Genomic DNA, 27879 nt, shown 5'->3' with positions numbered 1-27879 from the left:
GAAGCCCATGTGATAGAGAACTGAAGTCTCCAGCCAACAGCCATGGACAAACAACTGAAACCTCCTACCTACAACATAACTGCATTTTGAAGCATGCCCTCCCCCAGTTGAGCCATCAGATGAAAATGCAGTTCTAACAGAAGCCTGAATGCAATCTCATGAGACATGGAGTCAGAACCACCAGCTAAGCTGTCTCCAGACCCTTGGCCCACAAAAAACATGTGCAGTAGTAAAGTCATTTTTAAGCTGTTAAGTTTGAGAGAAATTTATTATATAGCAGTTAACTAATACATCAGGGTTTGTATATGATTCTCTGATCTACCACTAAATAAAAGATGCAGGACAAGTTGAATAGCCTTGTGTGCTCCAATTCCTTTCATTGGAGACTGATGATTATTTTTGCCTCACTCACTTTTCAAGGACGGTATGAATTGCACATAAGATAAACTATATGAAAACATTATACAACTATTAATTTATCAAACCCAATCTCCCTATTTTGCAGATGAAAACTGGAAGCCCAGAGGAATGAAAAGAATTGAGGGATGAAGCATTAAGCAGCAGAGGAATTGCAGAACTTATCCAGGCTTCAACTATTTAGAAAAAGAGCCAGGGTCACCTGGCTGGCTCAGTTGGAAGAGCAGGTGACTCCTGATCATGAGGTTGTGAGTTTGAGTCCCATGTGGGGCATAGAGATTACTTAAATAAAAACTTAAAAAAAAGAAAAGAAAAAGAAAAAGCCAGGACTGGAATCCATAGCTCACAACTCCAGGTCCAGTTATTTTTGCTACTATACCTAAAATATTCTGTGCTATCATTAAAAATAGTCACTCCATGTTTCAGGAAAATAGACAGCAGGTAAACTATAGGTAATAGATGGTAGACCAAGAGAATTGCATTCCCTCTATACATGACAAACTTGGCATAAATGCAAGAGAGTTGTTCCAACTCAGCTTTTATATCGTAAAGCTGACAGAGTCAGTTACTCCTTCTTTCTGTCTGTTGCCCAGCCAGTCATCCCAACACACGGAGTTCAAGCACATGGGCACCTAGCCAGAAGGTGACTAATACCATCTCTTTGCACCCAAGCCATGTACAATAGGCAGATAGCTCGTTTTAAAATCTTACTAGACAAATTGGTATCAGTATCTTTAAACTACAAATGCTCCTTTGTTATGCAATTTTAGTTAAAATACAGTTAAGTGGAAGGGGAGAAAAGAAGCTAGTAGTAGTTTGAGCCAACAAGGTCAGACCATTTGGGCAACTGTGACTCACTTCAACAGGGTTTCAAATTTCTTTCATTAAAGAGTTTTCTCAAAATATTTTTGTAAACTACCTCACCTTCTGCCTTTCCCTCAACCTCAGTCTTCTGAGAGGAGGGGAAAGATAGCATTTTAAAATGTTGAAAAAGAGGGGCACCTGGGTGGCTCAGTCGGTTTAGTGTCCGACTTTGACCCAGGTCATGATCTCATGGTTTCTGGGTTTGAGCTCCACATCAGGCTCTGTGCTGACAGCTGAGAGCCTGGAGCCTGCTTCGGGTTCTGTCTCTGTCTCTCTCTCTGCCCCTCCCCCACTCACACTCTGTCTCTCTCAAAAATAAACATGAAAAAAGAAAAAAGCTGATCCAATCAGATAAAAAATATGTATATGTGGACTCAAAATGGCAGGGAAAATACAAACATAAAAACAGTTGTGTTGATAGGGCGCCTGGCTGGCTCTATTGGTAAAGCCCTGATCTCAGGGTCTTGAGTTCAAACTCTACACTGGGCACGGAGATTACTTAAAAATAATCAATCCAAAGGAGTTGTGTTGGGAAGGTAGGATAATTTTTCCATTCATGGTTTTGTTTTTAATTAAAATGTATATTTTATATATAATATAGAACTATTATATACTGTAGTATTTTATATACAATTTAGGTTATATTTTTTACACTATTTTTAACTTAAAGCTCAAATTTTATATAATGTCCAGACAGAATGGGATTTAATAGATCTTTTGGATTTAAATAACTCGTTATGGTTTAGTTTTTCGCCCTATGTGTATCAGTAAAGATTCTTTAGTTGCAAGCAACCCAAACTAACTCTGGCCACTTAAAAAGACAATCTATTCTAAGAGTATGGGAGACCAGAGAGGACTACAAAGAAGCCTTGGAGAAGCAGGTAACCATGGAGAATGTCCACTCCACTGGAGCATAAGGCCCTGCCACTGGAGTGAGTGAATGCTCTCCCGCTATTTGTTTCTTCCATGCTCAGTCCTTAGGTCTAAAATTCAAAGTCCTTGGCCAGAGATGTGTCAAGCTAGGATCGCCTGAGCTGATGAAATAAAGAGGGAGTTGAAAAGGAGTCTCCTGGGTCCCCTCCATTTCCATGTAGGAGAGAAAAACCCCAGAGATCTCATCCCACCAACATAGCCCTCAGCAGTGGTCATAGTCACGCCAAAAGTTGATGAGGATGTTCATTGGAAGATCTAATGTCCACTAAATCATAACTTTGTTCTCACCACTAAATGAGACATTTATGAGAACATGGTCTTTAGGAGTACTTTTTTTAAGGTTTTTCTTTTAAGCTTATTAATTCATTGAGATGGGGGGACAGAAGGGGGAGAGATGGACATAGACGGAGGGAGAGAGAGAATCCTAAGCAGGCTCCGTGTTGTCAGCACAGAGCCTGACACAGGGCTTGATTCTGAAATTGTGGAATCATTACCTGAACCAAAATCAAGAGTCAAACTCTTAAACAACGGAGCCACCAGTCACCCCTATTTTTTTTTTTATATTTGAGAGAAAGAGAATGTGTGAGCAAGGGAGGTACAGAGAGAATCCCAACCAGGCTCTGCACTATCTGTACAGAGCCCAATGTGGGGCTTGATACCACGTCATGACCCAAGCCAAAATCAAGAGATGCATAACTGAGATACCCAGGTGCTCCCCAGCAGTATTTTAGATGGACACCCACATATCTTTCCTCACTTATCAAGGACCAGTGAAGACATGCTTCAAGCATGACATTTTGGTGTGATGCTTCAGACCACAATAGATTTTGATCCAATCTCTACAACTCAAACAAATCAAGTCCAATCCTCAAAGCATATCCCACATCCATCACAACACTACCTAGTATCATGGTCTTAGGTCCTTCCCAGCCCACGCTCTCTTTTAACCATCACCCACAGCTTTCCCTGAAGAATGTGCTCTATTAACAAGGCGTTCCATGAAAAGGGAAGGGCAAAGAGATATAAGAATTACTGGTTAAATCAAGTCTACAAGTCAAAATTTATCTTAAATAGCTATAAGACTATTATGTTTTCAGTGTCTTCCTTTAAGATCCTTTAAGGTAACCACTAAACCATATGTTCTCAGGAGATGAATTCCACATCTTTAAGATAGATGCAAGTGGTTTAACGGCATTTTTTGACAGATGGAGGCGAATGTGTTGAAAATTTTATTAACATTCAGTTTAAAATCGTTACACCTGTGGCATGCCAAGATCTAGAAGGTTCTTAAAGAAGTTACCCATTAGGGTGTGGTCCTTGGTTTAGAAGTCATGGGGCCTTGGTAATTTTTTGTTAATTGGTTTAAGAATTCACAATCTTCCTCCAGAGCTGGTAATACTGTACCACTTTCTTCTCCCTTCAGGGAAGAAGAGACACTATTATACCTGCAGGCTCTCGACATATTATTGTTGCACAGATGACTAACCTCTTCTACGGATTAGCAATTTGATCTAAATCAGCCTCAGGGCTCCCTCAGAAAAGAGGGTGAAGGAGAAAATATTTCTCAGTCTTGACCTTAAATACAGTTTATGTGTGTGGTTAAACATACATACCATAAAATTCACCATTTTTAACCATTTGTAAGTAGATAGTTCTGTGACATTAAGTACCTTTAGACTGCTGTGCAACCACTACCATCCGTTTCTAGAACTTTGTCATTTCAAACCCAAGTTCTGTACCTGTTAAACACTAACTCCCTATTTCCTTCTCTCCCAGCTCCTGGCACCCACCATTTTCCTGCAGGCCTCTAAGAGTTTGACATTTCTAGGTCCCTGATGGAAGTGAAATCATATGGTATTTATCTTTTTGTGTCTGGACTATTTGTAAGTGCAGTTTTGATACAAAGAACAGCAACCTTACGGTGAGTAAGGACACGGTGTATGTAGCTGGTCCTCCATCAGGAGTCTTTAGTCTGGAGCCCTCAGATGAGTCTTAGGGATTTGAAAGCTCTAAGAGATGGGTTTCCTAATTATAAAGTTTCAGAGGAGCCTTAACCCAGAAGATGCTAATTGCCGTTCTGGGTCCTCTCTGCTTTGAGAGCATCCCCTTGGTCCAAACCAGTATCAGCTGCCTTCAGGTAGCAACAAATCACCAACATGGTCATACTTGTTTTATGGCTCTGGATTTTGCTGATGCTTCCAATTTGATGCCTAATGGAGTGTCACTCACTCTGTCACCCTTGTTTAGCAGGCCACCTTAAGAGCTTTGAGCTCACCTTCATATGAAAACTATCTAATGCAAATATAACTGAAAACCACAATGAACTACAACTTCACACCCATTCGGAGGACTATAATAAAAAAAACATAACAAGTATTGGTAAGGATGCTGAAAAATGGGAACCCTTGCCCATTGCTGGTGGGATGTAGAATGATGCATTTGCTGTGGATAATTGTATAGTGGTTCCTCAAAAATTAAAAATAGAATTACCGTATGACCGAACAATCCCACTTCTGTATATACAACCAAAAGAACTGAAAGCATGAATTCCAAACATAGTTGTACTCTCATAGTGACATTCCCAATAGTCAAAAGAACAGTCCAAGATCCATGAGGAATGGATAAACCAAATGTAAAATAGCCACACAATGGAATAGTACTCAGCCTGAAAAAATAAAGGCGATGCTGACACCATGGATGAACCTTGAGGGCATTATGCCAAGTAAAATGAGCCAATCACAAATGTACAAATACTGTATGATTTCACTTACGTGAAGTATTTAGAGTAGTCAAATTCCCAGAGACAAAATGTTAAATGGTGGTTGCCAGGGGCTTTGGGGGAGGAAGAATGGAGAGTCCATGTTTACTGGGAACAGAGCTTCACTTTGGAAAGATGAAAGTTCTAGAGAGGATGGCGGTGACTGCTATCTAGCAATGTGAAATTATTTTTTTTGAGAGAGAGAGAGAGAGAGCACGTGCAAGTGAGCAAGGGAGGGACAGAGGGAATAGGAGAGAGAATTTTTTAAACATTTATTCATTTTTGAGAAACAGAATGAGAGTGAGGGAGAGGCAGAGAGAGGGGAAGACACAGAAGCCAAGGCAGGCTTCAGGCTCTGAGCTGTCAGCACAGAGCTCCATGCGGGGCTCAAACTCATGGACCACGAGATCATGACCTGAGCTGAAGTTAGACACTTAACAGACTGAGCCATCCAGGAGCCCTAGGAGAGAGAGAATCTTAAGCAGGCCCCACATTTTGCTCTGAGCCTACTTGGGGCTTGATCTCATGACCCTAGGATCATGACCTGAGCCAAAAATCAGAAGTTGGCTGCTTAACCAAAGGAGCCACCAAGGTGCCCTTGTGAAGGGACCTTTAATGACCCAGAACTATACTGTTAAAAATGGTTAAAATGGTAAATTTTATGCTGCACATATTTTATTACAATAAAAGATGTTTTATTGTGTGTCTGATGCTGTCTGATCATTATTCCCTGCTCCTGCAGAAAAGTTAAAAGCCTTGTGTGCAGTTTATCCCAGACCCTATGTTCTGGAAAGAGAAAATGCAGTAAGTAGCAAAATGAGTTTTCAAAAGCTGGGACTGCCTTAGTTGTGTTTTTCAGTTTAAAAAAATCACTTCAGGGGCACCTGGGTGGCTCAGTCAGTTAAGCATCCGACTTCAGCTCAGGTCATGACATCACCATTCCAGAGTTTGAGTTCCCCACCAGGCTCTGTGCTGACAGCTCAGAGCCTGGAGCCTGCTTCAGATTCTGTGTTTCCCACTCTCTCTGCCCCTCCCCCTCCCCTGCTCATGTCTGCCTCTCTCTCTCAAAACTAAAAGCATTTAAAATAAAAATAAAAAAGAAATCACTTCAGCATCGTAGCCCCTCCCTCCTGCTCCCTTCCCCACCACAAGAGGAAAGCAGGGGGAAAGGGAAAACAATAAAATAAAATCTAAACCAGAGGCAGCAGGACAAGGTTTCATGGGACTAAAATGGTTTCCCAAAACCAGGAAGCTGCCCCTCAAAGGCAGCCCATTCAACATGGATGGGGGAGAAACTCAGCACTAAGTCATGAGACAAGCCCACCTGTCCAGTCACCCACCTCACAGAGGCAGCATGGGCACCTGCCCAGTGATCACCTGCTAAGGTGGCTCACCAGGAGGCGTGGGTACTGCTTTCCGCTCTGAAATCACTTACCTCACAAAAATGATTCTCGATAATGTTCAAAGCAGTTAGGGCAACCTGGGGGTTCTCATGAAGTTGCAAAGCCTCAATTTTATCAACGCCACCAATTTCTTCTATCAGGACACACATGTTTTCCTTCTCTGAAAGTTTCTCTGCTGCCTGTGGGTGTATAAGACAAAGCAAGACTCTGGGCAAAAGCCCTTTGGAGGTGGGGCTTTGCCTCAGGGGAGTCAAAGGCCCTTGTTCCAGAATGGGCAGCCATAGTTTTATTTTTCCTGCAGGATCTTACTACCTTTTTGGACATTTATATTACATATATTTAGGTTTATATTAATTCCAAAAAATACAATTTGTGCCAAATAAGCTGCTCTGTACAAATACATTGCTATTACTTTTTAATAGCTATCTCCCTTCTAATTAATGGAAATTGTTTAAAATACAGTTTGAGGGGGGCACCTGGGTGGCTCAGTCGGTTAAGCATCTGCCTTTGGCTCAAGTCATAATCTCACAGTTCGTGAGCTCGAACTCCACTTTGAGTCCTGTTTCTCCCTCCTTCCCTTCCTCTCCTTTCTCTCTCTGTCTCTCTCTCTCCCCCTTGCTCACTTGTGCTCCTTCACTCTCAGAAAAAAAAATACAGTTTGAAAGAATGTTCAAGTAATGTTTTTTTATTATTATTTTCAAGAGCAAGATCACAAGTAGGGAAGGGGAAACAGAGAGGGGGACAGAGGATCTCAAGTGGACTCTGCACTGATAGCAGGGATTCCAATGTGGGGCTCAAGCCGACAAACCCGGAGATCATGACCTGAGCTGAAGTCAGACACTCAACCAACTGAGCCACCCAGGCGCCCCAAGTAATGCTCTATAAATACAGGTGTTCTGGGGCGCCTGGGTGGCTTAGTCGGTTAAGTGACCGACTTTCGCTTAGGTCATGATCTCGCGGTTAGTGGGTTCGAGCCCCGCGTCGGGCTCTGTGCTGACTACCAGCTTAGAGCCTGGAGCCTGATTCAGTCTGTGACTCCCTCTCTGACCCTCCCCTGCTCACGCTGTCTCTCTTTCTCTCTCCTAGAAATAAATAAAAAACATTTAAAAAATAAATAAATAAAAATAAATAAATAAATACAGCTGTTCTGATCCCACCCTCGCCGTAAAGCCGTGAGAGGGAAGACTAAGGGGACCCATAGCAACACCATGGCAAATAACCAAGTCCCTGGAAACAAGTAACAGGAGAGGATTTAATCCAGTGCTGATCACTGGATTTATCATCTGGGGCTATTCACTCATTCAAACCTTTGTATACAGACTGTGGGTGAGGCCTACAAAACTAGAGCTCAAGATGGGATTTAGAAAAGGCCCTCTTAGGGGCACCTGGGTGGCTCAGTTGGTTAAGCATCCAACTTCAGCTCAGGTCATAATCTCACGGTTCGTGGGTTCAAGCCCTGCGTTGGGCTCTGTGTTGACATCTAGCTCAGAGCCGGGAGCCTGTCTTCAGATTCTGCGACTCCTTCTCTCTCTGACCCTCCCCTGCTCATGCTGTCTCTCTCTCTCAAAAATAAATAAAACATTAAAAAATTTAAAAAAAAAAAAGCAAAGGCCCTTTCATAACTCATATTATTGGGTCAGGTAGGTAAATAATTGTTGCAGTACAGAAAGAATACTGCAGTAAATGATCAGTGGTTTACATTATAGAAGATGTGCATACGTATAGGAGGATTAGGAGGAACTTAACGGAGGACCATGGGGGAGAAGAAGGGGGAAAATAGTAGGGGAGAGGGAGAGAGGCAAACCATGAGAGACTCTTGAATGCTGACAAAAACTGAGGACTGATGGATGTGGGGGGGAGGGGGGAGATGGGCATGGAGGAGGGCACTTGTGGGGATGAGCACTGGGTGTTATATGGAAACCAACTTGACAATAAACTATCTGTTAAAAAAAAAAAGAAGAAGAAGAAGAAGATGTGCATAAAAGGCTTGGGAAGTAATACATGTTTTTGACCAACAATGCTATGCCAGCATCAACCATAGGAAATTGGTAGCATTTCCAAAACAAGGAATGGCAAGGACAAAGTTTTAAAGGATTAAGTGTTGCACATTAGAAGTGTTAGCAAAATAGCCTATTTGGGGGAAGCAAAGAGAAATAAAGAAAAAGCTTTGGTGTCCTCTCCTGAAGGGCTCTGCTCTTTATTTTGTGAGCAATAATAAGAAAACCTCCTGTGGTTCAAATTAAACATTATTTAGGTCACACTGTCTACCTGATCAGAGTTTGTACTGTTATGTCTAAACCCAGACATTCTCCAGTCCTATCTGGGGTCCAAAATGAGTTTTGGCTTTGAGCAAAGAAACCAAGGCAAGGCCAATGGGCTAGGATACCCTCAGAAAGCAAGCTGGGGGATGTGAGATGACCCAGGGCAAGCAGAGCCCTAGAGAAGGATTCTGGATGTTGGCAGAAGAGCAAACATCTCCAAAGTCGCTTCAAAGAACTTCAGCTGCACTCTGCCAGCCATTTGAGGCTCTCTCCTACCTCATCCTCCGAACCTGCTATTCCAGTGCCTCTCTCTGATCTATCAGATGTGGTTTTCCCAGACGCCCCCAAGGGGGAAAAAAAACCCCAAATGTCTAATTCAAATGAAACAGATGAAGTTCAATTTCTACAGCTCACAAGTGTGCTTTCACAAATGTGTTATGTCATTATGTCCAACTTTGTCTACGGGTGGCCAAGTCTCTATGTTTCATCCGTGTGATTTCCTCAGTCTTCGTGTCTAATTGGGTGCCATTTCAAATCTGTTTTTAACTCAGGTCAGTTCTTTCCAAGACAGTTACATGAAAAGGATGCTTAAAGTGAGCTTTTAAAAGGAATCCCCTGGTGTTACTTTGAAATTTTTCAAATGGCTTTGTTGCATATAAGAGGACCTTAACCAGATGAATATAGCCAGCCTTCAAGATGGCCTCAGATGATCTCTGACTCTTGATATACACACCCTTGTATAGTTTCCTCCCATGTTGAGTGGGGCTGATCTGTGTAACCAATAGGATGTTGTTGGAGTGACTTACAAGGCTAGCTCATAAAAACCACTGGGGCTTCCACCTTGCTTTCCTAGACTGCTTGTGACAGGGGAAGCCAGCTGCCACAGTGTGAAGACACCAAAATGGTCCTATGAGGAGCTCTAGGTGGTGACAAAAACTTTCCAGGCATACGAGTGAGCCACCTTGAAAGCTGCTTCTCCAGCCTCCATCAAGCCTTCAGAGGAGACTGCAGCCCCAGTTGATACCTTGAATCTCATGATAGACCCTGAGCCAGAACCATCCAGCTAAGCTGTCCCCAGATTCCTAACCCCAGAAACTAGGGGAGATAATACAGTAAAAGCTCAATTGGAGACTATAATTCGTTCCAGAAACATGCTCGTAATCCAATACGCTTGTATATCAAAGCAAATTTCCCCATAAGAAATAATGGAAACTCAGATGAATCATTCCACAACCCCAAAATATTCATATAAAAATGATTAAAATACTGTAATATAATACAAAATAAGAAAATACAAAATATAAAGAAAAACAAATTAACCTGCACTTACCTTTGAAAACCTTTGTGGCTGGTATGAGGGAGACAAGAGAGAGGAGGGTTATTGTGTAGGATGACCTTCACTCTCACTAATGGAATCACTGCGGAATCACTGCTATCTATTGGCTCAATAGAAATCTTTTTCTTTTCATGAAACTTTAACAAGGAATGTATCTAGTGATACTTGCTTTTGCCCCTTTTGAGGATTTTGTAGAAATAACATTGTATTGTTAAACAGATTCATTGCTCACACTGCTACAGCCTTATTCGGGTGGTGCTTTTCTACAAAATTTTGCATGGTTTTCCACATTTTACACGTCTTCCTAGTCTTATTTGAAGTGAGGGATTCCTTTGCCTTTTTCTCCTCTCCTGTGCAGAGAAATCTCCTCCGTAAACTCTTGCTGTTACTCGTGATGCAGATCCATCAGTTTGTCAGTGGTCAGCTCCTGACCATGTTCTTCTACCAGCTCTTGAATGTCATCCTTATTCACCTTTAGTCCCATGGTCTTCCCCAAGAACACAATTCTATCAACAAACGGCAGCTCCTATTCATGAGCAAGCTCCTCTAAGTCATGTCCAAGAATGCAATCAGGCCACAATGTTCTTCAAGAAGAATGGAGGGTTCTCTTGGTGACCTCATACCAGGCTTTATCAATGATATTGAGGCAGTTCATGATGTTAAAATGATTTTTCCAAAACTCTGAGGGTAAGGTTTGTTCCTTCGGTCACCCTGAAGCATTGCTGAAATGGTGCTTTGGTGTGAAAGCTTTTTAAAGTTCAAAATAAACCTCCTGATCCATGGGCTGGAGAATTGGAGTGGTGTTGGGAGGAAAGAACTGGACCTTCGTGAACTCAAATTCCTTCAGTAAGTTGTCCTCAAAGCCTGGAGGATGAGCAGGAGCATTATCCATAACTAGTAAGGCTTTGAGTAGCAGATTCTTTTCTAAAAGGCATTTCTTCACTGCAGGACCATAGACCTCATTGATCCATTCAATGAATAAGACACAAGTGACCCAATCCTTGCTGTTGGACCTCCATATAACTTTCAACTGGCTCTTCTGCACCTTGCATTTACTGAAGGCTTATGGATTCTCAGAATGATATAGGAGCAGGGGCTTGACTTTGAAATCTCCACTTGCATTAGCCCAAAACATGAGGGTGAGACAGTCTTTCATGCGCTTGTGACTGGGCATTGCATGTTCTCTTCCATCATGTAGGTTCTCTTTGGCATCGATTTCCAAAACCCCATCTTATTACAGTTAAAAATGTGCACCAGCAGTAACACTTGGAAACCATGAGCTTCTGGAACCTGGTAGTGAACACTTCAGCTGCCTTAGCATCCAAACCCCTACCTCTCCGTGCCTCACGACACTATGGATGCCACTTCTCTTAAAGTTATCAAACCATTCCGTGCTTGCTTTGAAGACTTCATTTTCTGTTGACATACATGGCAGTTTACCTACAAGTCAGTGTACAAGGCCTTTGCCTTCTTGCAGATAAAGTTCTCAGTCATAGTATCACCTGCTAGTTGCTTCTTATTTATCTAAAACAGGAGCAACTTTTCTATATCTTTCAGAACATGTGGCCATTGCTTTGATATTCTTGTAACTCCTTTTTGCATCTAACCTCTTTTCTTCTTTACTACTGTGCAAATGGTTGACATGGCCTTCTTCTAAAATCTTACAATTTCAGCCACTCACATACCTCGTTCGTATTTCTCGACTTCCTTCTTAACTTCCACCACAATCATCTCCTTATTGCCATCTGTCTTTTCAACTTTTTTCTGCATAGGAGCCATTGTATACGTTCACATCGATGTTGACTACAGTAATTAATAAACTCTTGCCATATACTGTATTTAACATAACTAGCAATAAGGCACAGAGTAAAGGATCTATATCTGCAGGCAACCTGACCTAGAATGAAACAAAGAATTCCTAAGCTTACTCTTGTATGGAAAAGCAAAGGACTGTCCATAGATGCTTTGAAGTGACAAAAAATACACTAGTGCCAGTTGTGAGCACCTTCTAACATTCTGAAAAATCACCAATTTCTGCCAAACACCGCAGCCTGAGACTTAGCAACAGCATCCGAACATGGGAGACAATCACCCACAATCCCATAGCAAGAGAGAGAAGAACCATTGGCTCACTTGTGATCATGTGACACTTGGCAACATGTACGACTCATATTGCAAGGAATAGCTTGTTTATCAAGTTAGAATTTATTAGAAATGCTTGCTTGTCTTGCGGAATACTCGCAATCCAAGGTTTTACTATATTTGTTTCAGACCACTGGGGAGTAACTGGTTAGGTAGCAATATAGAACTGACACAAATGGTTTATGAAGATTGGCTTATTCTGCCTTTATTTCAGAAATAAGACTTTCCTGGAGTTCTAATTCAAGGCTTTCTTTGTAGTCAGTTTCAGCATCTATCCCTGCTAACTTCTTACTACTCTTTTAAGTGTATCCTATGCTTTAGTCTTCTAAAAGAGCCAGCCATATGGTTCACAGGCCTGCTTTTCCTGGCTTCAAACCTTTGATTGGTTTCTCCATCTCACTCAGAGTAAGCCAAAGTTCTCCCCTACCTTATGTGATCTGGATCCCCTGAGCCTGACCACCACCTTCCATCCCTTTGCTCCAACCTATCCTTGGGCATTCTTTCCCAGATATCCACAAGATTCACTCATTTCTCTTTGGTCTTTGCAAAAGTGTTCTTCCTGAGACCAGATGCTCCTGACTACTACATTGAAGGAATCCCTATTTCCTTCCCACTCTGAGCCATCAGCAACTGCCCTTTTATCAGATAAACTCCCAACTTCTGGGTCTGTTCCTCTCCCCATTAATATAGAAGCTCTACCAGAGTGAGGACTTTGTTCTGTGGTATCCTGAGCACCTAAAACAATGCTGGGCATGTGGTCACTCATTTGAAAAAATGAGGATGGGCCTTCTTTGAATGCCCTCTTGTTTTTGTTATCCATAGGATATATGAACAGGAGGAGGGGTGGCAGAGTGGAAAGAGAATCCACATAGGAGTTTTAAGAACCAAAATAAGTGCCTTAAATTTGGAGATGGCTATATAGAAACCAACTTGCTTAGAACAGCTCACCTTGAGGATAAGAGAGATAACATCAAGGATTATGATAACAATTTTGGGATCTTGGATGGTAAGCAGATTCACCAGTGGCTCCAATACTCCAGAGTGGACAAGCTGGATCAACTGGTCTACGGTGCCTCCAGTTGTAAAGTTAGCCACGGTCCATACAGCCTCTTTCTGGACTTTAAATTCTCCCTGAAGAAAGAATGTTTACTTTCATTATGGATCCTGAAGAACTTAAATATAGTGATGTTAACTTAGTTCAATTTCTAGGTAGGCTAGTGATAGCCAGGACAGTATATATAATTTACATGGAATACCTCAGCAACCTGCCTCTAGTTCTTGAACAGAAGAGAGCATCTTTGAGAAGCCAAGAAACAGACAGGCTCCCATGGGAACTCAGAGGGAGGTTCTAAGTTGAAATTGACTCATTTCCTTAAGTCAGGTTATCGGAATAATATAACCAACATAAACAAATCCAGATAATCTATATATATTAGAAATTATCTTTGGAATTACTTTATTCTTTAATGTTTACTTTTGAGAGAGAGAGAGAGAGAGAGAACCACCAAGCAGGGGAGGGGCAGAGAGAAAGGGGGACACAGAATCTGAAGCAGGCTCCAGGCTCTGAGCTGTCAGCACAGAGCCCAAAGTGGGATCTGAGCCATGAGATCATGACCTGAGTCAAAGTCGGACGTTTAGCCAACTGAACCATCACAGGCACCCCTGGAATTTTAGATTATAGTGACATAGGTAAACATTCCTAGTCTTTCTGATGCAGCAAAACTATGGACAAGAAGCTCCATAGCTACAAAGCTGAGCACACGAAGTGATGTCAGGGAGTGGGCCAGTCTGGAGATGTCAGATGAAGGCCACTGAAGTATCACTCAATGCATTCCTTGCATTTATAAAAAACACTTTGCCCAGAGATCCGGGAGGAATTTATCATAGATCCTTCTATCCCTGTGCAGAAGGAGTTATTCCCATTTCATGGCCGGGAAAAACTGACTCAGTTAAAAAAAAAAAAAAAAAAAAGAAAGAAAGAAAATTCAGTAACCACTTAGGGCTCCGGGCCAGCAGTAGTTCAAAAGGCAATTTGAAATAATATTACTTTTTGATTCATGACTGGATTTTTTAAAAATGTTTTTTAATGTTTACTTTTGAGAGAGAGAGAGAGAGAGAGAGAGAGAGAGCATGCGAGCGCATGCAAGGGGGTTGCAAAGAGAGAGGGAAACACAGAATCCAAAGCAGGCTCCAGGTTCTGAGCTGTCAGCACAGAGCCCGATGCAGGTTCAAACTCTTAGGGACGGCGAGATCATGACCTGAGCTGAAGTTGGATGCTTAACCGACTGAACCACCCAAGCGCCCCGATTACTGGACGTTTCTGATGAGAATCTATATCACCTCATGGTAGCACACAGGATAAGAAGCATCTAATAGATCGGAAGATGCCTTGATTCAGGTTGCACACCCAGGAACCCATCATCCAACCTCAGGGCAGGAATACCACCTGCAGCTTCTCTTCCCCATCCTATACCACTTGCCTCCCCGCCCGCAACCAGACATAACCACTCCTGGCTTGTGTCACCTGTAGATGATTCAAACTGAGCCCATCCATCCAAAGGGGTCAAAAAGAAATGCTGATGAATAGGAGTTGTCCTGGGGAGGGAAGTGGGAATCAGGAGGAGGAAGGAGGCATTGTTTTATTTCTACTTTTATATCTGGATTTTGAGTATATATTACCACTCTGATCAATGGGATTTTTTACAAAGAAAATGTCACCTTTCTCCAGTGTACAATATCACCATAACCCGATAGGTTCTTCCTCCTCAAACATAACAAAACTTCCCCCCTCTTTTGGCAAGTAGAGTGGATGGCACATTCTTCTAACACCAAAGATAAGCCAATATTTACCAGCTCAGGATTTTTTTCTGAATAGTTGAGCTGGCGGGGGGTGGGGGGATGGATCACCTTTTCAATACGCAATGGTTGTTTAGTCTCCTACATCTTTAATGGGTTGTCCCAAATAGGATGTCTCTTCCTTTCTTTTCCAGGGAGAGTTAGGAAACTAAGGTTTCATATCTCTGTTGTGATCTTGATTAATTTGCTTCCAAGGCTGTGCTTAAATTCCTGAAGGAGTTCAACATGGGGCCAATTGGAAAATAGCCTTTTGACACAGAGTGCACCACTTACATTTTTTAACAGAGCCACCAAGGGAGGCAGCGTGCCACAAGCAATCAGCTGCTGGATGTGCTGGCAGGGCCCTGCAGCCACATTGCTCAAGGCCCAAGCCGCCTCCTTCTGGATGGAGGACTTGGGGTGCATGAGGAGCTGGGGCAGCACATTCAGGATGCCTGCGTCAATGGCCACCTGGGTCTGGTGATCCGTTCCTGTGACTATGTTCCCCACGGTGCGGAGAGAGGGGGTCTGCAAGAACAAGGCTGTGAGTGTAAGCAGGCATTGCCAATTTATCACAACAGAAGGGGACAGTCACACCAAGCTCTGTGCACTCCCAAATATGCATCATGCTATGTTGACGGTGCTCAGGAAACCTATGAATAATTATTAAATCCATGATCCTTACTAATTCAGCACATTCATGGCTATTTGCATAGTTTCAAGGTACTTGCTCACCTCTCAACAGCACCAGCTTCAGGGAGACAGAGGTCAAGGGATTGCCTTTAATAAGAAGCGATGCTGCCCTTTTCATAGCCTTTTGCTGGGAAAAATGGCTAAATTGATTACAGTATTTATAATGCAATAACTTCTACTGAATTCATATTTAGCATGAGTGTCAAGTTCCTGTTGTATATTTAATTGGAGCTAATGAGATCCCAATGGCATTTTTTGATGTATTCGCAAATGCCCTCTCAACTCTGAAGGTCGCCAGGATGGGTCTGCAATTGGGCTCAAAACAATGGTCCTCTGCGGGCTGACTGTGCATTCATTTTGGTTTCTCTGCACCATAGTGGCTGCCCTAGCACAGAACAGCAATAGTTCTAGAGTTTTCCTAGCCTTTCATGCTAGGTATCTGCTACTCAAGTGAGAGGTGGAAGCAGTGCTATAGGCCAATCACAGCCTCACCAAGATGGGTCCAAATGGGCCCTAGACCCCCAGGACATACAGCTTCTTATATTCTCTTCATACCCTCCCTCCCCCCAATACCATCCCCTCAAACTAACCTTCATGTCTGAATAATATATGCTAATCTAGGCATAAATAACTCCAAAGGCTGCATAAATATACAAGGCTAGCCACAGAAGTCAAAAACAGCACCCATGTTTTAAGGCACTTTCTTCAAGAAGCTTATAAGTGGCATGTTTCCTACCCTAGTCAAGTATTTGATGTTCGTTTTGTTTCATTTTTACCTATGTTTTATTTTTACCTAGACTACTTCAGTAGCCTAATAAACTGGGGAGAGGGTAAGAGGGAATTTTCTTTTACCCTTGAGTAAGAAATTAAAATGTTATAATGAGCTTTACATTAGTGCACACATACCCTGTATTAGCCAACTGGTTAACATCCACATGCACAGACCACTAGAAGGAAAGGCCACAAAAAGAATAGTTTACTGGGTGGAGGAATTAGAAACAATTTCAGTGTGGTGCTTTTCTATACTTTCTAGTTACCAGATTAAGAAAAAATAACTTACTTAATATCCACTAGGCTTTTTGATAAAAAAAAAAAAAAGATTCAAGTCCTTGGCTAGAGAGCAGCAGAGAACAGGGCATTGCAGACAATAAGCTTTGTTCTAGATAAAGTATTAAGAGCTGATGGTGGGAGAGGTCTTGCTCAAGTTGAGTCTGACTCCCACATGCTAGTCAGAAGGCTAGGACAGAGACAGATGGGACCAGGGACATTTACCAAGATATTGAGCTCCGAGCTGGTCATGAGCTGGACCAGCCTAGGCAGGACCCCCGTGTCTACCACTTGGCCGATGCGCTCATTACAGCCATCACTGAGATAGGACAGGGCCCAGCACGTGTCTGAGAGAACCTCTCCATCTTGGTGCTGCAGGAGGTGGAAGAGCACGGGCAACATTTGTTTCACTGCTTTCTTGCAGGGGTAAGGGCTCTTGTTTCGGCAAAGATTGGACAAAGTCCATGTGATGTTTCGCAGAAACGTGATCTGAAACAAGGAGACCATTTCCAGCACTGGGGGCAAAGAAGGAATAAGGCCAATAGCTGCATGTCCTGGCCATCTTTGATCGATATTATTGACTGGCGTGAAGCAAAGCCTTTGAGCTTCATGCAGACTCTGTTCTCAGTAGTGATGCGTACTAGGGAGACCAAGAATGAGCTTAAGTTTCATATTCAAATGTTAGATGGAGGTTTCCTTGGATTATTCAAAATGTCCCTCCCATTTGGACTCAGTTGATGACCCTATTTTTATTTCTCATTGACAAAACAAAGGTCAAGCAGGAGTTGCTTGGTCTGCCTAGTAACCCTACTGACATGTGGCAACCACATTTCTTATCTTTTCTCAGGGGTCAGTCTTCCTACTCCACATCTGGATCCTATTTTTGCCTTTGAAGATTCTGTCCCCATGATCATCTCTCTCCCCTGGATCACTCCCACTCTGGGACCTTCCATCTATATAGCCATAGTCCTGCTTCTATTTTTTAGAGGCCAGCCCTTAAGGATGTGTCTCTGTTTGCTGTCTACCTTGTAGCTTATTTGTTCTTCCATCCCTTCTGGTCTGATTTCTGCCTCTACTTCTTTGTACTTTGTGATGAAATTAGCTTCTTCCAAGTCACCAAATCCAACGGCTGCCTTTTCAGTCTTAAAGTTACCATCCCTATCAGCAGTATTTAGTACCCTTCTTGAAAAAGCTCTTCTTGGCATCTAGGACCCCAAACCTGCATTCCTATTTCCAAAGGGGCTGTTTCTTCTCAGTCTTTGGGGCAAGTTCTGAATGTCAGAACCCTTGAGACTCGGTCCTAGGTTCTCCTCATACTCTAGGTCAGGGGTTGGGGCAAACTCTTTCTGCAGAAGGCCAGACAGTAAACACTTTCAGCTTTATGGGCCACAGGGTCTCTCTGTTGCAACTAATCATCTTTGCCCTTATAACATTACAAAAGCAACAGACAATATGGGTATAAATAAATGGGGATGGCTGTGCTCCAATAAAACTTTATTTATAAAAGTAAGCATCTGGCCCCTGCTCTAGCTAATCTTGCCTGGCTGGATGACAGATACGTGCACAATCATCTAGACATGCATTATCCATCTACCTGACATTGCTACAATGGTGCCTCTCACACTCTTCAACTTAATATGTACAACTAAGGCTCTGTTTCCTTCTCCCCTCCATCTTCCCATTTCTCTAGAAGGACAGTCATCTCAACAGCCTAACTTCAAACTGGAGGGCATCCTTGCTTCTTTATATCTCACATGTCCAACATGGCAGCATCCCATCTTCATTTGCTATCATTTTTCAAGCAGCCAGAATGATCTTTCTAAAAGACCAGATCACTTCACTCCTTGCTTTGAGATCCTTCAAAGGCTTTCCTCTGCCATTGGGAGGACATCTAAGTCCTTTGCCCTATGTGCTCTGCTCTTACACTGCTCTCTCTTTGTAAACTCCCTGGTCATGTCAGCCTTTTTCTGGTTCCACTAACTCAAGTTTTCTCTGACCCTGAGGGCTGGGTATTCCCTTGGCTTTTAGAAGCTACCTTCTCTTCATTTTTCTTTGAAGCTAATCTAGAGCNTCCTCTATTGTAGCCACATCAGTCAACTTTGACTCTAAGCTTCAAACCGAGACCCAGTACCCAGGAGCAGAACTGGTGACCCATTAATTCTACCCATGCCCCTTGGAGAGCTTTGTCATATATTTTGCAGGACTGTAATTTTAGAAAAACCTTAATGGAACTTTTCCAATGCCCCTCCCCGCCCCCCTCCCCTGACCCCGCCAAAATAAAATCAGCACTCGTGGCCCTGGGGCCAAATTTGGACCAACTTTTATCCAAGGGGATATTCAATCCTAGGTCCTGCTTATAATTATGGTCATAAGGGGCAAGGTAGCACCCATATGACCCAACATTGACTTGAAAGTACTTCCCCAATTTTGGAAACGTGTTAGCTAGCTAGCTTTACTACATTAAAGACACTTACTGGTATGGTTGATGAAACCAGGGCCAGCAGATGTGGAATGGCATTGCTTGAGATAACCAGGTCTCTGAATTCTGGGCCATCACCTTCAAATAGATAAGAATGTGGGATTTGAACAGGGAACAAAGAGAATCCTGGGAGTAAGTAACTAATAATTCAAAAGCCTGTGCAAAGGGTGAGATGCCAAAATGCATTCTTGGGCTGGGCAAGTACTTAGGATACCCATGAACTAGATCCTGGGTCTTCATCTTGTCAGTTGGGTAGAGAGACTAGATATGAAGAGCAGGCACCACACAACGACTGTTATAGGCAGTCTGGAAACAAAGGAGCCAGCCAATGGGCCCAGGAAGTGACCTCGAGGCTCTAAGTGTTGGTGGTACTTCATAGCACAGTTCTCAAGAAGACAGAAGCTACTGCAGGCCAAATTGTCTTCCCAGGAGGCTTTGGCATGGGGTGGAAGCTTCCAAAGGCAACTCAAAACCAAGTCTGGGGGATGGGTAGATGCTAGCCATCTGCCATCTGCTACTCCGGCAAAAATACCAATTTGAGACCCTAGAAGTCTCCATTTGTGATTCTTCAACCACCAGGACAAGACATGTGTTACTTTATACCACCCAATTTTGTCTGTTCCTTACTGAACCAGACAAATTGAGGGACAAAGTGATAGGTGCTTCATTTCTGCAAGCATTTAATGAGCAAACTTACTTTATATTCTTTGTTTGCTAATCCCAACATCTCAAGTCCTTCGAGGTCTCATCACAGTGTTTGTTTCTGCTGACTCAGTCGTGGTGGGTTGTTGACTCTCTGAATTTGAAACTGCTAATATTTGGCTGATCTTAATTTGTCAAAATCCAGAGGGGCCCAATTGAGTTCATATGCCCCCAAGAGCATTGTATTTATATCCAGTCAGGAATGCCAGAACTTTCAACCCTGCAGCACTAACTCCTCAGCTTATGCTTTCCTGGCCCAATACAGGGAATACAGCAGCAAGCCCCAAATTTATGAGGTCATTTTAGGATTGCATTTTCAGGGAAGACTTTTACCCCAAGCTGAAGAAATATTATTTTTTGGTACGTTCCCTTGACAACTGTTGCTGGAGGTAGAATTTTTTCAGGATCCTGGATTATGAATGGGTGTGTCATAAACATCACAGTGCATGCATCAAAGGCTTGTCTTTTGTTCCTGAGGCCATTGAAACCCAAGGCTGCAGGACACCGGTATTGGCAAGTGGCCTTAGGCAGCCTGTAGCTTTCAGTACATACTGCATCATCTGTTTTCAGCTTTAATTTTCAGCCTCTGAACTTGACTCTAAATTTTGGAAAAGCCTGTCAGACTCTCCCCATTGTTTCTAGATATTTAAAGTCAGAGGATCGAGTGAGTCTATGACGCTACCCAAAGAACTCCCATAGCATGCCAGATGCATGACCCACCTGTTTCCTGGCCCCTTATGGGGAGAGTCTTACCTGCTATATTACCAAGGGCCCACACTGCCTGTTCACACACAGTCATGTGGGGGGAAGACAGGAGCTCAACCAAAGGTTGGATGGCCCCACTTTCCACAACAGCCTGAGTCTGCTCCGAAGTCCCAGAGGCAATGTTGGTCAAAGCCCAGGCTGCCTCAAACTGCAAGCAGGGATGAAGTGATGACTTCAGGAACTCTACCAGCCTGGGAATGAGCCCGGCTTCAACAATCAGTTTTAGAGGAGGGTTCCTTTCACGGGACAACATTTTCCTTTGAGATGAAAGAGGAAAAAATAATAAAACCAAGTCATGTGAGGCTGATATTAAGAACCTCCTTTTATAAATGTTCTTGGCATTCCTAGCTATCAAATGAGACTAACAGTTGGGCCAGAGCTACTTAATGTCCTCAAGTCCAGCCCATGGCACTTTGCAGTGATGAAGCAACATTTTTCTCTTCAGGTATTATCAATGAGCCAAGATTCCTATAGAGGCCAATTTAAATTAAGCAATTCATCTCTGACAACACTTGCATATCTTAAAATGTTCTCAAGGACAGTGTAGAGGAACAATTTCATCTCACTTTTGAATGGACTCACCTTTTCTTACATTGTGTGGGCATTTTGCCACTGCCACAAAACCCCCTAGGCCACCGGAGCTTATTTCTAGCTTGGAACCTATGAAACAGCAGAAGTCTGTTTGACCTTACCTGGCTGCCTGGGTGGCCTGGAAACATAGGTCTGGATCTGAGGCATTCACACCATTGATTATTTCTTGCAGGTTGAGGCTGACCTGCAAGGAGAGATGCTTTCAGGTCAGAGTCTCTGCCTGAAGGAACCATGAAGGCCATCTAGTCTAGCCATCTATCTGATTAGAACAAGCTGGCTTGGGCAGTATGCTGGTCTACATTAGGGGAAAGAAGGACATTTGGTGTCTTATAGGACTCACAGATCTGTGGGACCATCCCCATGCTCTGGGGAAGGGGTAATTCCTGTAGTCACTTGGATCCCCAGCACCTTTTTGTTCCATGAAGAACATGCTAGTGATAGATCAGCAAAATGGCAGAGTAAGGACCTCTAAAAATTTTCTCCTCCAGAACACCACCATCACAAGTGGAATCAACCTTCCAAACTCTAGAAACTGACCAAAGGCTGATAGCTCAATTTATTTTATTTGAGCCAAAAAGAGATTATTCAAGAAAAACAGCTAATCTTGGAAAAAAAAATTCTAGGAAACAAAATGCATCAACATATAAACAGGATTATACATTCTGACCAACTAAGATTCAATCTGGGAAGGCAGGAGAAGTTCAACACGTGAACCCCAATGTAGTAGGATATATTAATAGATTATAGGGGGGAAGCACACGATCATCTCAATAAATCCAGGATAAAAGCATTTGACAAAATTCAACCACCCTTCCATGATAAAATAGCTGGAAATAAAAGGAAACTTCCTTAACCTCATAAGGTCATCTATAAAAATAAAAAATAAAAAATAAAAAAACCCTCCAGCATCACAATTAATGGTAACAGATGGAATGCTTTCCCCTTAATATCAGGAACAGGACAAGGGTGCCCACTCTCCTTGCTTTTATTCAACATAGTATTGGAAGTTCTACACAGATTAAAAAAAGCAAAGTCATCCAGATTGGAATAAGTAAAATTGTCCCTATTTGCAGAAGACAAAAACGTGTATATGGAACATTCTAAAGAATCCCCCCACATACACATTAATTAGAGCTAATAAGATTCAGCTAGGCTGCAGAGTTAACATAAAAATCACTTGTATTTCTACATAGTAGCAATGAACGATTCAAAACTGAAATTAAGAAAATAATTGTATTTACAGTAACATCAAAAAGAATAAAATACTTGGGAATAAATTTAGCAAAAGTAGTGCATGACACACATGCTGAAACTATAAAAAACAAATTAGAGAGGGCCTAATACATTAAAATATACCCCATGATCAGGAGTTAGAAGATTTAATGTTGTTAAGATGGCAATACTCATAAATTGGTCTACAGATTCAGCATAATCTCCATTAAAATCTGAGCTGTGTTGATAGGAGAAATTGGCAAGTTGGGTGGGGGAGGAGGAAAAAAAAGAATTAAAAAAAATTTTTTAATAAAAAATTGGCAAGTCGCTTCAAAAATTTAGATGGAAATGCAGGGGATTTCCCAAATAGCTAAAATAATCTTGAAAAAGAAGAACCAAGTTGGAAGGCACTTTCCACTATCAAAACCAGCGCAAAGCTACCGTCATCAAGTCTGTGCTGTGCTGACATAGGGTAAATGCACTGATCAATGGAAGAGAATCCAGAGTCCACAAATAAACTCTCACATTTACAGTCACTGATGTTAGACCAGGATTTTGACACCATTTGGTGGGGACAGGATGGTCTTTTTGATACTGGGACAAGGAGATACCCGCATATGGGACGATGAAATTGGATCCTACTCACACCGTTTACAAAAGTTTATTCAAAATGGATCAAAGGTCTAAATGTAACAGCTAACACTGTAAAACTCTTAGAAGGAAACTTGGACATAAATCTTTGTGACCTTGGATCAGGCAATGGATTCTTTTTTTCCCCCCATGTTTATTACTTTAGAGAGGAAGAGGGAAAGGGAGCTCATGCACGTGTGGGGGAGGAGCAGAGAGAGGGAGACAGAGGATCCGAAGCAGGCTCTGTTCTGACACCAGAGAGCCTGATGCAGGGCTTGAACTCACAAACCATGAGATCATGACCTGAGCTGAAGTTGCTTAACTGACTGAGCCATCCAGGCACCCAAGGTAATGGATTCTTAAATATGATACCTAAAGCACAAGCAACCAAATAAAAAAGTAGATAAATAGAAAAGTTTCAAAATTTAAAACTTTTGTTCAAGGATTATACCAAAAAAGTAAAAAAGACAATCTGCAGAGTAAAAGGAAATATTTGCAAATAAGGGTCTAGCATCCAGAATAGGCAGTATAAAGAACTCTTAGACCTTCCCAACAAGACAAAGTCAAATTACTCAATTTTTAAAATGAGCAAAGGGTTTGGATAGACACTTCTCCAAAAAGATACATAAATGGCCAGGAAGCCCATCAAAAAATAATCATCATTAGTCGTTAGGAAGACATACCAAAATTGCAACAATATAGCCCTTTGTACCCACTAGATAGCTACAATCCCAGAAGAGACAAGTGTTGGTAAGTGTCATCATGTGCAATGGTACAGCTACTTTGGAAAACAGTTTGGCAACATATTTGTTTCCTATTGTTTGTATAAAAATTACCACAAATTTAGTGGCTTGAAACACCACATCATCTTATAGTTCCGGACCTCAGAAGTTCACGATCAGTTTCACTGGACTAAAGTGGGGCTGGCTCCTCCTGGAGATTTGAGGGAAGAATCTGCTTCCTTGCCTTGTTCGGCTACTAGTGAGGCCACCTGCATTTCTTGACTTGTGACCCCCTCCACCATCTTCAAAGCACGATATGCTAATCTCTGCTTTTGTGGTCATATCACCTGATCTGACTGGTCCTTCATCCTTACACTGGGTCCATCCAGGTAATCCAGGATAATCTCTCCATCTCCAGATCCTTAACAATCACATCTACAAAGTTCCCCATACAAGGCAACATTTACAGGTTCTGGGGATTAAGAGATGGGGGTATTTGGAGGCGGAGCCACTGTTCAATTTACCTCGGGCCTCAAAGAGTTAAACAAGGTGACAATATAACCCAGCAATTCTCCTCCTAGGCATGTTCTCAAGAGAACTGAAAACACGTCCACACGAGCATTTGTGCACAAAGCACCATTATTCATGATAGCCAAAAAGTGGAAACAACACAAATGTCCACGGACTAATGAATGGATAAATAAAACTCAGCATATCCACACAATGAAATATTATTCAGCCATAAAAGGAATGAAGTCCTGGGGCACATGGGTGGCTCAGTCGGTTGAGCCTCTGACCCTTGAGTTCAGCTCAGTTCATGATCTCACGGGTTCAGGAGTTCAAGCCCCAAGTTGGGCTCTGCATTGACATCATGGAGCCTGCTTGGGATATTCATCCTCACTCTCCCACCTTCTCTTCTCCCCCTCCCCCGCCCCCCAACAAATCACATGTTTACACACACATGCTCTCAAAATAAACAAACTCAGGGTTGCGGGGGAGGAATGAAGTATTGACATATGTTACAACATGGACGAACCCTGAAAACATTATGCTGAGTACAAGAAGCCACATACACAAAGTCAGAAAATGCAAACAGCCATTCCATTTGATGGCGGCTAATGTGTCATTAAATCCACTTGCCCAGGTCAAACTTAGCTCTGCCCTGTAGGAGTCCTAAGCCTAGCAGGGTGCAATAATGCACGTGGGTGATTAAGCTGGGATGTAGACAGTGGCAGATCATAAAAGGGTGTAGATCCAAGACTATCAGAGTCTAAGCAGAGAACTTCCCCAGTCAGGGAATTCCGGAAAGGATCCGCAAAAAAAAAAAAAAAAAAAACCAGCATTAGCCTGTACGTCAACACAGAATCTGCACTGAGGGAGGTTGGGGTGGATGGGGAACAGAAGATAATGGACAGCACTCAGGTCCTAGGCAAGACTTTATGTGTCGGGTGACTAGACATAACCCCTCATTTCTTATTTCTGGCCAAGTGGTGGCAAGTTCCTTTCCATTAGAAGCCGCACCTCATCCACCCCATCTCACCCAGAACACAGATCCCAGACTCATAGCCACAAAGGTAATGGCCCTTAGATTTCTGACACCACCAGCTTCCTTCTACTCATGATCTCTCCACCCCCTCCTTAAAGATCCCTGATTAGAGCTTGCAAGTTCCGAATGTATTAAACATTTTTAAGCCGGAGAAACTTGCTAAGGACATATCTCCCACACCACCATCCTCAATGCCATATCCCCAGCGTACATACCCCTTTGGTTAGTTCAGAAGCGGAGTCAGAGGAGACACTGGTGATATTTCTCCTCTTTAAGGCCTGCTCTTCTTTCTTGGCCTTCCGGAGCTCCAGGCTGACTGCCATCCGCTGTTGCCGCCTCATCTAGCAAGAAAAAGAAAGAACTGGAACCCTTAGAGCCGGGGAGTCAGATCATCACTCCATTTATCTTTTATTATTTTTTTTTATGTTTTATTTATTTTTGAGAGACAGAGACAGCATGATCAGAGGAGGGTCAGAGAGAGAGGGAGATGCAGAATACAAAGACAGGCTCCAGGCCCTGAGCTGGCTGTCAGCACAGAGCCCGATGCGGGGCTCAAACAGTGAGAACATGACCTGAGCCAAAGTCAGACGCTTAACAGACTGAGCCACCCAGGCGCCCCCCACTTAGCTTTTAGAGCACGCTTCAAAGTGTCTGATTTCCCTTTTACAGATGTGACAGTCCAGAAGAGTTAAGATCATACAGTAAATAGCACTGTTTACCTCCTCTGCTTTCTCCTAACACCACATCCAGAAAAGTAGTTAACCTTCTTCCCAAAGTGAAGAAAGCCTTCTCTACATTCTCAGCAGGCCAGGACTCTTGGCTGTAGAGCCATCTGAGCAAAGTGTTCCATTGCCCTGAGTCTGAGCATATCTTCATCAGTGCTGATTAGTCCCTGAAGGGGAGGCCCCACATGTCCCTGACCATTTCCATGGTTAGGGATTGGTCTACAGGTCATTTGAGCCTTGATCCAGCTTTGGATACCAGACTGAGGGAGATTAGAATTAAAAAACAAAACAGACCCTTTTATCTTGGTTCAGAAGAAACTCCTTGACTTTATCAAGAATCCTGGGGGAGATGATCTAACCTGTGCTCCCTCCACATCCTCATCCTCCTCTCCATCTTGGATACATCCCAACCATGAAATTTTTACTGCAGTACTTCTGGATAGAGCAAAGCAGTCACTTGGTACTCACAGATGCATCTTTGCCTCGATACTTAAATTTTCTCAGCCTCTCTTCTGGAGCATCCAAAGTCGGCATATTGACTGGAAAAAGTCGACCACCTATAGGTAGGGCATTTACCAGATTTTCAGTGCCCAGCGTGTGGGTTCCTATGTGACAGCCATTCTTGCTCTAAGCCCTTAAGGGCCCCCAGAGGATCGGTGCATGAACTCAGAAGGCCGGCTTCCATGGGCACCACTACTCAACAAGCACCATGTAAGCGCAAAGGAGACCAGCCCTGGGCTGCAGGAGTAAGGGATGCCTTTTAGAGGCGGTTTGACTTGAACCTGGCCCTTGGTGGCTAGGGTAGGCTGCAAGGCAAGCCCAGAACCACCTTGTGTGGCTGTGTCCAAGGAGTTCTGTCCAGAGCATACATGCAGGCTGGTGGTACCCAAACCAGGCCAGGACAGGAAGATGACAGCCCTCTTCTCCCACACCCAATCCACCAGCCCTTGGGTCAGGACGGCCTCCAGCATGACCCACTCCTAACTCTTTGGTAAATTGCCAGACCAGGCCACCATCACCTTTCAGCCACACTATGGCAACTGCATCCTAATGGTTCTCCCTGCTTCTACCATTGTTCTATTCCAATCCATTCAATACACAGAAGCCAGGTGCTCTCCTAAAGATAATCTGATCATTTCATTCTCCCTGCTTTAAAACCCTCCATTGACTGCCTGCTGAGGTTAGAAGAAAACTCAGGCCCCCCATGACACCTACCTTGTGTGAGCTGGCCCCAGCTTACCTCACCTGCAGCAATGCTTTGAATTCCTATCTAAGAATCTAAGGATCTTCCCAGTCTGTTCTATAATCTCCACAGATTTTACCACCCACCCAGTATTTTCTTGTTTCTCTTCCTCCCCGTATTCCCAAGGACAATGGGGTCATGTGTGTCTTAGCTACGATTCCTCAGCCGTTTCACGATGCTGACATAGAGTAAGTAGGTACTCAACTCTTTGTTGGATGAGGGTGGTGGGTGGTAGGTCACAAAGAGAGTTGGTCCCCAATTAGAGGAGGTTATTCAAATAAGGCCACATTTTAACTTTCTACAAGGCAGCTGGGAATGACATTTCTTACAAGTGTGCAATGCATATCCATCTGTTCCCAAGAATACAGGATGAGCCAGACAACATTGCAGAGAAAACTAGATAAAGATGACCAGAGTTGGGATGCCTGGGTGGTTCAGTCGATTCAACATTGGACTCTTGATTTTGGCTCAGGTTGTGATCCCACGGTTCAGGAGTTTGAGCCCCGTGTCAGGCTCTGTGCTGACAGTAGGGAGCCTGCTTGGGATCTCTTCCCCTTTTTCTCTTTCTCAAGCAT

The 27879-nt window shown here is 43.0% G+C and overlaps 1 protein-coding gene across 1 annotated transcript; it reads right to left on the bottom strand.

The window, feature by feature from the left end:
• Positions 1-3517: 3517 nt before the first annotated feature.
• KPNA7 (karyopherin subunit alpha 7) lies at positions 3518-26598 on the bottom strand. The gene is made up of 10 exons (XM_077758577.1): positions 26530-26598; positions 25552-25677; positions 21328-21410; positions 20624-20892; positions 19164-19246; positions 16915-17178; positions 15244-15477; positions 13063-13245; positions 6408-6554; positions 3518-3631 (listed from the first exon to the last, which is right to left on the bottom strand). The coding sequence occupies exons 1-10, from the start codon at positions 26593-26595 to the stop codon at positions 3518-3520; spliced, it is 1569 nt and encodes a 522-aa protein (XP_077614703.1). The 5' UTR covers positions 26596-26598.
• Positions 26599-27879: the final 1281 nt, after the last annotated feature.

Source organism: Crocuta crocuta, unplaced genomic scaffold (genome assembly GCF_008692635.1).
Source record: "Crocuta crocuta isolate KB4526 unplaced genomic scaffold, BGI_CrCroc_1.0 scaffold273, whole genome shotgun sequence".
NCBI lineage: Eukaryota > Metazoa > Chordata > Mammalia > Carnivora > Hyaenidae > Crocuta > Crocuta crocuta.
The sequence above is the reverse complement of the archived record's forward strand: the minus strand, read 5'-3'. Positions and strand labels throughout refer to the sequence as shown.